The following is a 9,609-nucleotide window of genomic DNA, read 5'->3' on the forward strand; positions in this document are numbered from 1 at the left end:
GGACATTGGACCCAAAACGTCTGAGCCGTGTCTCTATGACATTTTGGTGTATCACAAAACCATACGAGTCACCAAGACTCTTAGTAGCCAATCGGTGGCTGTGGCCTCAATGACAAAGTTCACAAGCCGGTGCTAAACATGAAGCGACCCTTGGTCGGATCGCATGATACCGGGGTAAACATTTCCAACGTGACATTCATAACCGAACGACTGCTGCGTACAGTTTGAGACTTGCCACCTGCTTCCTGTTCTCTCGGCCAATCTTCTGTCAGGTTGTGGTCGGGAGTCATTTTTTATCAATTATCATAATTCCTTTTGTATTTCAATGTTTATTAGTATCACATAATGGACAAAGCAAACGTTGAGGAGCTGGCGCTCCTTGGCACCATTACTGTCCACCTCATAATCACCCTTTTAATACTCACCTATCTCAGTGTCGGTCTACGAATATGGGCCCGGTATCGCGTTACGAAGTCTCCTGGTTGGGATGATGCCGCCATGATAGCCACACTGATGCTGTTTACGGTTTACTGCGCGCTTATTCTCGCCATGACCTTTCGGGCGAAAAGCATCAAGCCCTGGACCCCAACTAGTATCCGCACAACTCTGATCGTACGTGACTGCGCAGCGACTCATGTTGCCGTATCTTCTGTTCCATACGCTAACCAGCGGCTAGTTTGTCCAACTTTCAGAAGTCTTCTATCTTCTCACAACAACCTTTCTGAAAGTCTCTCTCGGTCTGTTCTTCTTGCGAGTCTTGACCAAAAAATGGCAAAAGCATGTCTTCCACACCGTTCTCACAATTGGAGTGTTTTATGGCTTTTTCTACTTCTTCATTGTGCTCTTCCAATGCGGCGACCCTAGACATATTGGCGACGATTTTATTCAAAAGTCATCAGACAAGTGCCTGCCTCCAGCACTCCGGATGAGCGCTGGATATATTTACGGTATCATTAACGTCTTGGCAGACTGGACATTTGTCTTGATCCCCATCTCAGTCCTGATGGATAGTGATTTGGATCGCCGGAGCAAGATGAGTGTTGGCATGGTCATGGCCTTGGGAGCTGTTGGCAGTGTAAGCTCGATAATGAGACTGGTGTATCTGGATGGCTTAGAGTTGAGCACCTTGGAATCGTTGAACCGTATGTTTTTTTTCCTTTGTAAAGTTTTTCTTTGAAGGATAGTACTGACATAGAAACAGCGCAAGCGGTAAAGGCAACCATTTGGGCGACTGCCGAACCTGGGACTGGAATCATCGCAGCTTCCATTGCCATCCTACGCCCTCTGTTCCGGCAGATATTCAACGATGTCCGCAAGTCAGCATCACTCATTTCCAAACCTCGCAAGTCGGAGTCTTCGGACGACGAGATTGCACTGAGAGGTCCTGAAACTGTGACACCGAATGTGGACAGCAAGCCGCTGAACGTAGAGACTAAGAGGATGAGCATGGACAGCATCCGTGGTGAGGACGCCCTGTCGCCATGGAGCCCAACCATTTCGTCGACAGCGGGTGTGCCGCGCATGATTCTTGTAAAGGGAAAGACGACGCCAGCATCGTGGCCAAAGACGGGATGAGATGGTGTGTATGCAGGAGGACAATGAGTGAATACGTGCCATGCGACGAGAATGCAAACTTGAAATGAACCCGCATAGAACTTTAGTCTGTTAACATGAGTTTTCAATGCAAATGTTTGTAATGTATAATCAGTCGCGCTAATATGGTGTATGTTTGGCGCCGTGTGACTCTAGGTCTTGTGTGGTGAGAGCAATAGGAGGTGTTAGGATGTGATGTACGCACGTGACTCGGCCATTGCCAACCAGCATCTCAAGTGGATTTGGAACAAAGTTTTTTTTTTCGCAACCGTCGCCATGTCAAAACATAGTGATTGCATACTAGGTGTAAATATTAGAGAGGGTGTCGATGGTAGCCAAGGGGCTACTAAGAGGCCATTGCATCACCCAGAGCCACGGTCCAATGAGATGACGTAGCGGGAGAAGCAGACTCGGCAGAGCGGCCCAGGAACAGCGGCGGGATATGGGCGAAGTCTTGAGGCTTGGAATTGGGGTATCCCCAGCACATTCACCATGGCATAGCCACCTGCCCATCCGCGCCATGTGTCCCTCGCAGCAAGAGACGACATGTGGACACCAATGCTGTACCGATCCCGAGCCTCTGCAAGGCCTCGGGCTGTTTGTCTGTATGCGCACGCCTGCAGGTTCCCCCCATCCGCATACCACGCCCTCGTCTCGCCGTGCATGGTGCCGCTCGCCCGCCAGCACCGCAGCTTCCATGACTACTTCATAACCCATATCCCCTCGAGCTCCCTGTCTCCCGACTCGCGAACCCAGCCCGCGCTTCACCATCGACTCCCCCGCGACAAGAGCACGCCTTACAATGCCGACCAGACGAGCCGTTCGCCCGCTGCTGTCATCGGTCCGCCGTCGCGAGACATGACGGTTGTGCGCATACCGTTGAAGAGTGCCAAACACCACTTTGGCGTGTCATTATCCCGAGGGGCACGGCCGTACAATGAGGATGCATTCCAAGCCGGCACCATCGACCTCCCCGCATTCGCGAAGCGGCGGCCCATTTCCCTGACCAGAAAGGGGCAGAGTGGGGACGATGGCCAAGTTACACCAGAAGTAGGCGCGAGTGGCGATCCTCAGGTGTTCTACTTTGGTGTTTTTGACGGGCATGGCGGTGCCGAGTGCTCAGGGTTCCTCAGGGAGCAGCTGCATGACTACTTGGAAAAGGCGACACAGCAATTTGAGTTGAAGAGCAGTCTCACACGGGACAGAGGCGAGGCACACGCAGGCAGCCCAAAAGCAAAGGGCCAAGCTACGTCTGGAGATCAAAGACAGAGGGACAAAGAGAGCCTAGAGGCCATTGAGACTCATACGCCGCCCGGGACGCAAGTTATGAAGCCACCACAGCCCGGTACCAAGGACCAACTACCAACGGCGGGGTCAAAATCGACTGAGAGTGCCATGGCTGGTGTGCCGCCGGTCAAGCAATCGGACAGCATACGCAAGGCAGAGGAGCTGGAACGACAGCTGGTCAAACAGTGGAAGGAGCTGGTTGGCGGATACTTTCGACGCTTCAAACCAGAGCACTTTTCCATGTCGGCAGGTGGACAAGGCCATGCTGCTGAAAAGGAGGTTGTGGAGAGGAGGCAGGCAAGCTCGTCGGGCATATCAGACAGGGTTGGAGAGGGCATTGGGATTGAGACTGTGCTTGAGTATGCCTTCCTCAAGGCCGACTACGACTTTGTTGCGGCACAGGTGGGCAAGAAGGAAGAGGATGTTGTTCGAGCAGACAAGGCACTGAACGACGATGACATTCTTGGCCAACCATCGCGCACCACGAGCAGACACATTGGCGGAGAAAACCGATTCAAGGGCGGCAGCACATGCAGTGTGGCACTTATTTCTACACCGACGGCATCGCCATTCTGGCACCCATCTTCGCCATCATCACTGATTACAGCGCACGTGGGAGACACGAGGATACTTTTGTGCAATACAGCAACTGGACTGGCTGTGCCGTTGACGTCAAACCACCATCCGTCGCTGCCAGAAGAAGCCACTCGACTCCGACGGTTTGCCGCATCGCTTGTGACAGACTCATTCGGAGAGGAGCGTATGTCTGGGCTGGCGAACACGCGGTCATTTGGCGACATGGCGTCGAAGCGGGTTGGGGTGTCTGCAGAGCCAGAGATACGACGGATCGAACTGTCGCCAGCCGAGTATTCATTCCTGGTTCTTTGCTCGGATGGGGTGTCAGGGCACCTTTCAGACCAAGAGATTGTAGACATTGTCAAGGAGGCAAAGACGCCGGAGCAGGCAGCGCGGGACATGGTTAGCTTTGCTGTGGAGACGTCGACGGGCAGCGAAGGAGCGGACAATGCGACGGGGCTAGTGGTGCGACTGGGAGGATGGGAGCGGCGGGGCGAAGGAGGGCTAGGCAGTTTGGGCACCAAGGAGATGCGGGACTGGAGGAGGCAGGAAGCAGAGAACCCGAGAGCCATGGGACGGATGTAGAAGCATCTTATCTTTTTTTTTGCCTTGTTTTCTTTTTCTTGCGTGGGGTGGAGGTCAGGGTGCATTATCAGGCGCATTTTCTTCTTCTTTTGTTTGCTTTGTAGCAGAGTAGACGGCGGTGTTGCAGCTGTAGAAGGTTGATAGACATCACGTGCCCGTCTCCATTCTCCCTCTCCCTCTCCCACCCCTCGCTGCCTCGGTGTCCGGCGGCAGGGCTCCACTATGACGAGGGCATGTCTTGGGTAGTACATGTATCTACGGTAGCAACATGTAGTATGTGTACTTTGCATGTACTACAGGTACGGGGAAACGGCCGGACAGACATGGGCGAGTGCTATTCGTCATGGTGATGATGTGCGGTGAGCGGCCCAATCGCCTCGTCATGCCTTGGATTTGGACGCATGGAATTGCTTGGCATGCTCACTCTGGTCGATGTACTAGCATGTACGCACAGGCAGAGCAGGTTCCTTGTTCCGAGTGGAGAGGACAGACATGTAGTATGTGCAACTATCGATATGGACATGTGTTGGTGTTTGTTCCTGGCGGGTGGAGGGGCAGCACCGTCTTGGTGGCCATGGGCAAGAAGATGGGACATGTACCTGTACCCGAGTACATGGACTACCTACCACTCGCCATAAGTAGTAGACACATAGCACCACCCACCTATCCAGACAGGGCTGCAGGCGGGAGGGCGAGCGTCGGGCGCGCGGGGGGAGTTGCAAGCACGATGCGCAAGCGAGCCAATGCGCCGTTGCCAGGCGGGCGCTGGCTGCTGCCCTCGACAAGCTGCGCGCGCCGTCTGAGCGAGTCTGTGGTGTCTGTGTGTCTGTCGTCGACGGTGCCTGGGCGAGACAGAACTACACCTTCGTCCGCCTTCCATACTTTCCCATACCCACCCACACAAACCCCCACTCACGCCCTTTGTCTCCGCGCTCGCCTGTTTGCCTGCCCTAGTTCCCTCTCTCCCCTTGTTCTCTCAACCTCTCTTACTTATTCCACCCACACACGCACGCACTCTTCCTCTCCCAAGAGCCATCCCGGTAGTGGGGCAGAAAGACCCTTAACAAGGAAAACAACACGTGAACTAGGCTTGTCTACGCTCGACCTTCGTTCGCTGCAAATTCCCTCCCTACGACAAACCCGACCACTGCACCTTTTTCCACCTTTACATTCCCTCCCTCTTCCTCTCTCTCTCTCTCTCTCTTCTCCCTGCACACACACACACATACACGCTCTCTGTGCCCCTCTTTGCCGCACCTCCCTTCTGCCTATTCCGCCCCAGCGGCCTTTTAATCTCTTCGCCCACTAGATACCCCTCTTCGAGCCCGCCAAACGCTCCCCTTCACCCATTATGGATATCAACCAGGTGTTGGAGGGAACCTACGCTGCCGGTACGCCGCTCTCACCTCCTCCCAAGACGCTGCTTTTTGCTTTTTCCTTGCTCAAGGGACTCTCCTCAGCTGACTCCCCCGTGCAGATGCCAGTATTCGTAACAGCGCAGAGCAGCAGCTTCAACAGGCTGCCGACTCCAACTTTGTAAGTCGCCCCAACTACAAGGCTGCACACCCGCCTTCTGCCACACGCACCCACTAACATCACCGCCTTGCTCCAGCCTCAATATCTCACTGTCCTCGGTGGCGAACTCGCAAATGAACAGGCCGCACCGCAAATTCGGCAGGCCGCCGCGCTGGCCTTGAAGAACGCTTTCACCGCCCGCGAATACGCCCGGTTACGTCAGGTCCAGGAGCGATGGCTCGGCCTCGATCCCCAGATCAAGCAACAGGTCAAGGCCATGGCCCTCGGCACTCTCGCTACTCCCAACAAGGGCGTCGGCTCGGCCGCTGCACAATTCATTGCCTCTGTCGCCGCCATTGAGATACCCCGCAATCAGTGGCCGGAGCTCATGACTACACTCGTCGAGAATGTCGGCCAAGGCACAGACAGCCAAAAGCAATCTTCGCTCACTACAATTGGTTTCGTGTGTGATACAGACGACGTGGAGCTGAGGGATGCCCTGGCACACCACTCCAATGCCATCCTAACTGCCGTTGTTCAGGGTGCCCGCAAGGAGGAGACCAACAACGACGTCCGTGTAGCAGCCATCAACGCCCTTAGCGACTCGATCGAGTTTGTCCGCTCCAACTTTGACAATGAGGGCGAGCGCAACTATATTATGCAGGTCATCTGCGAGGCCACACAGGCCGACGACACGCGCATTCAGCAAGGCTCATACGGATGCTTGAACCGCATAATGGGTCTCTACTACGACAAGATGCGCTTCTACATGGAGAAGGCGCTTTTTGGTCTCACAATCCAGGGCATGAAGAGCGACGAGGAGGATGTCGCCAAGCTTGCAGTAGAATTCTGGTGCACCGTCTGCGAGGAGGAAATCGCCATTGAAGACGACAATACACAAGCACAAGCAGAGGGCTCGACTGAGCTTCGAGAATACTTCAACTTTGCCCGTGTCGCTACTCAGGAAGTTGTCCCCGTGCTGCTAGAGCTCATGGCCAAGCAGGACGAGGATGCCGATGATAACGAGTACAACACATCGCGTGCCGCATATCAATGTCTGCAGCTCTGGGCTCAGTGCGTCGGAAGCGGCGTCATGCCCCCAGTCTTGGCTTTTATCGAAAAGTACATTCGTTCAGAAGATTGGCATTACAGGGATGCGTCGGTTTCCGCCTTTGGTGCCATTATGGAGGGACCCGAGGAGTCGGTTCTAGACCCCATTGTGAAGCAAGCCCTCCCAACTCTGATTGGCATGATGGACGACCAGAACATCCACGTCAAGGACTCTGCTGCCTATGCACTGGGTCGCATTTGCGAAGCTGTTCCAAGCGCACTCGACGCACAGCAGCACCTCCCGCCACTCATTGGCGCTCTCTTCAACGGGCTCGCCAGTAACCCCAAGATGGCCGCATCTTGCTGTTGGTCTCTAATGAACCTGGCCGATAGATTCGCCGGGGAACCAGGATGCCAAAGCAACCCTCTGTCGCCTCACTTTGCGCAGAGTGTCCAGAGCCTCTTGCAGGTTACCGAGCGAGCCGATGCCGACAACACGCTACGCACTGCTGCTTACGAAGTTCTCAACTCTTTCGTAAACAATGCTGCTGGCGACAGTGTTCCTCTTGTCAACGAGCTCTCAAACGTCATTCTTGAGCGCTTGGACAAGTCCATGGCGCTGCAGACTCAAGTTGTTAATGTTGAGGACAAGCTGACTCTTGAAGAAATGCAGACCAGTCTTTCCAGTGTCATCATGACCATCATCCAGCGACTCGAGGGCGACATCAGGCCTCAATCCGACCGTATCATGCAGGCCTTGTTGAGCTTGTTGTCGTCGCTGCCTCCCAAGTCCAGTGTTCCAGACACTGTCTTTGCCGCCATTGGATCCATTGCGACCGCACTCGAGGAGGACTTCCAAAAGTACATGGAGGCATTCTCGCCTTTCCTGTACAACGCCTTGAACAACCAGGAGGAACCCGCTCTCTGCTCCATGGCCATTGGTCTGGTTTCTGACATTACCCGATCTCTGGGAGAGCAGGTTCAGCCTTACTGTGATGCATTCATGAACTCTCTTCTCAACAACCTCCGAAGCCCCGCTCTGGGCAACCAGCTCAAGCCTGCAATCCTGCAGTGCTTTGGTGATATTGCACACGCCATCCACGGCGCCTTTGAGACATACCTCCCCGTAGTTGCGCAGGTTCTTCAACAAGCCGGTCAGGTGACTATCACAACTGAGGGCAACTATGAGATGATTGATTACATCACCTCTCTCCGTGAGGGCATCATGGACGCATGGGACGGATGCATTGTTGCAATGAAGAGCAGCAACAAGACTCAACTCATTGTTCCTTACATGGACTCAATCTTTGATCTTCTGCGAACCATTCAGCAGGACAGCAACCGCACTGAGGCGCTCCTCCGCTCTTCATGCGGTGTCATTGGGTAAATACTGAAGACAGCTTTAGAAGAAGTAAAAGTACTAACACTTATCAGTGACCTTGCCGATGCATTCCCTGCAGGTGACTTCAGGGAGTACTTCCGTCACGACTTCCTCACTGCTTTGGCAAGGGAGACTCGCGCAAACGCAGACTTCAGCGGCCGTACCCGCGACACTGCTCGATGGGCCCGTGAGCAGATCAAGCGCCAAGTTGGTATGTCGCTTTCCAACAATCCCTATCTCCGTCCTGCTAGTCTCTACTAGAGTCGACATATCACCCTAGTATATATTATCCAGCCCACTGACACCATCTTCCTGCAGGCGGCAACCAAGGTGTCATGGCCTGAGCGTCTTGACACCCCTTCCCCCTTCCCAGCGCCGTAGGGTTGGGCTATGTATTGGTCGTGATGTTGGATAGCCTCCATGGAGGGATTATCTGACGCGTGGCTGAAACATGGATTCTAGTTCCCTCCAGCGCTGCGCAGCACGTTGGCGATCGAACCATGTTTGCGTGTCCAAAACCGCAATTCTGCAGCAGGTCCGATTTTCCGTGAGCGGAGTTCCCCCCCGCGTGGTTCTGGATGAATTGCCGATGCCCCTGGTTGTTTCCAAAGGTGGAAATGGAGATGGAAGGAGGTATCGTGTCGACCCCACGACGTATGTTGCAGGATCGCAAGCGCTTGAGTAGCCACGGCATGTGGAGACGACCGTTAGCCAGAGCATGACTAGCACGATACGGATGGGCGATTACATCGACGACTCCAGCAGCTCACGACAACGACAACGACGACTTGAGGAACGAGCGTCGATGAGAGTACACCACTTCCCCTTGCACACCGGCCCACCCACACCATCCCCCCAACATCGCGGCACACCCGACACCCCCCAGCCCCATGCGCAAGCCCCCAACCCGAATCGCATAGCCCGAATTCTCCAACACCATCATGTAGCACCAAAAGTCTTGTAAGGCAGAAGGGCGTTTTAGCATCTTCTTTGCCAGGAGAAAGAATAGATTATTCGTCCTGTGTTTTTTTATATTTAATCGTCCCTCGACCCCGATTCATGATTTCCCACTATGCACTATCCCATGATGGCGTTTTTATACGAGAGTGGTGTTTATGTGTGTAAGTATGAAACAAAGTGGGAGGAGAGATTGTTTTTTTTTCTTCTATAGTTGTAATGATAGACGTGGATATTCATGTGGTTGTTTGTCTCGTGATGTGATGTGAGTTGTATGTTTACATGGTGAGTTATAGAGAGTGATGTATCGTGATGTGTGTTTTTCATTATTTTGTAAATGAAAGTTCTGTAACTTGGTTTTTTCCTACAAAATCCCTTCCCCCCCTTTGCAAAATCTAAACGAAATACGTACTCTAAAGCACAACTTCAGTAGCAAGCCTTTCTTTAAATCTTTTTTTTCTTCCCTTGGTCTAGTATTACATTCTCTATACAAAATCCCCATGTATATATATAATAGCCAACTCGCAGACGGAAAAAAGTCTCCTCAGACCTCTCACCCGATTTTTTTTTCTAAGATAATTAATCTAATATACGCTAGTTATGTAGCAAACTGATATATTTTAAAAAAAAAAAGGGGGGGGGGGGGGGGGTCTAATATGTATATA

The 9,609-nt window shown here is 53.2% G+C and overlaps 4 protein-coding genes across 4 annotated transcripts; all 4 read left to right on the forward strand.

Annotated features, from left to right (window-relative positions):
* Positions 1 to 498: 498 nt before the first annotated feature.
* Positions 499 to 1,575, forward strand: COCVIDRAFT_18021 (hypothetical protein; the record flags this gene model as incomplete). Its single annotated transcript, XM_014698681.1, has 3 exons — positions 499 to 612; positions 677 to 1,142; positions 1,202 to 1,575. 3 exons carry the CDS (start codon positions 499 to 501, stop codon positions 1,573 to 1,575), a joined length of 954 nt encoding a protein of 317 aa, XP_014554167.1.
* Positions 1,576 to 2,256: 681 nt separating this feature from the next.
* Positions 2,257 to 4,041, forward strand: COCVIDRAFT_28692 (hypothetical protein; the record flags this gene model as incomplete). Its single annotated transcript, XM_014698698.1, has 1 exon — positions 2,257 to 4,041. The coding sequence occupies one exon, from the start codon at positions 2,257 to 2,259 to the stop codon at positions 4,039 to 4,041; it is 1,785 nt and encodes a 594-aa protein (XP_014554184.1).
* Positions 4,042 to 5,392: 1,351 nt separating this feature from the next.
* COCVIDRAFT_39854 (hypothetical protein) lies at positions 5,393 to 8,331 on the forward strand (the record flags this gene model as incomplete). The annotated part of the gene is made up of 5 exons (XM_014698699.1): positions 5,393 to 5,432; positions 5,519 to 5,577; positions 5,654 to 7,989; positions 8,041 to 8,198; positions 8,306 to 8,331. The coding sequence occupies 5 exons, from the start codon at positions 5,393 to 5,395 to the stop codon at positions 8,329 to 8,331; spliced, it is 2,619 nt and encodes an 872-aa protein (XP_014554185.1).
* Positions 8,332 to 8,792: 461 nt separating this feature from the next.
* On the forward strand, positions 8,793 to 8,951 carry COCVIDRAFT_105664 (hypothetical protein; the record flags this gene model as incomplete). The annotated part of the gene is made up of 1 exon (XM_014698700.1): positions 8,793 to 8,951. One exon carries the CDS (start codon positions 8,793 to 8,795, stop codon positions 8,949 to 8,951), a length of 159 nt encoding a protein of 52 aa, XP_014554186.1.
* Between the last annotated feature and the right edge of the window lie 658 nt (positions 8,952 to 9,609).

This window comes from Bipolaris victoriae (assembly GCF_000527765.1).
Source record: "Bipolaris victoriae FI3 unplaced genomic scaffold scaffold_73, whole genome shotgun sequence".
Lineage (NCBI taxonomy): Eukaryota > Fungi > Ascomycota > Dothideomycetes > Pleosporales > Pleosporaceae > Bipolaris > Bipolaris victoriae.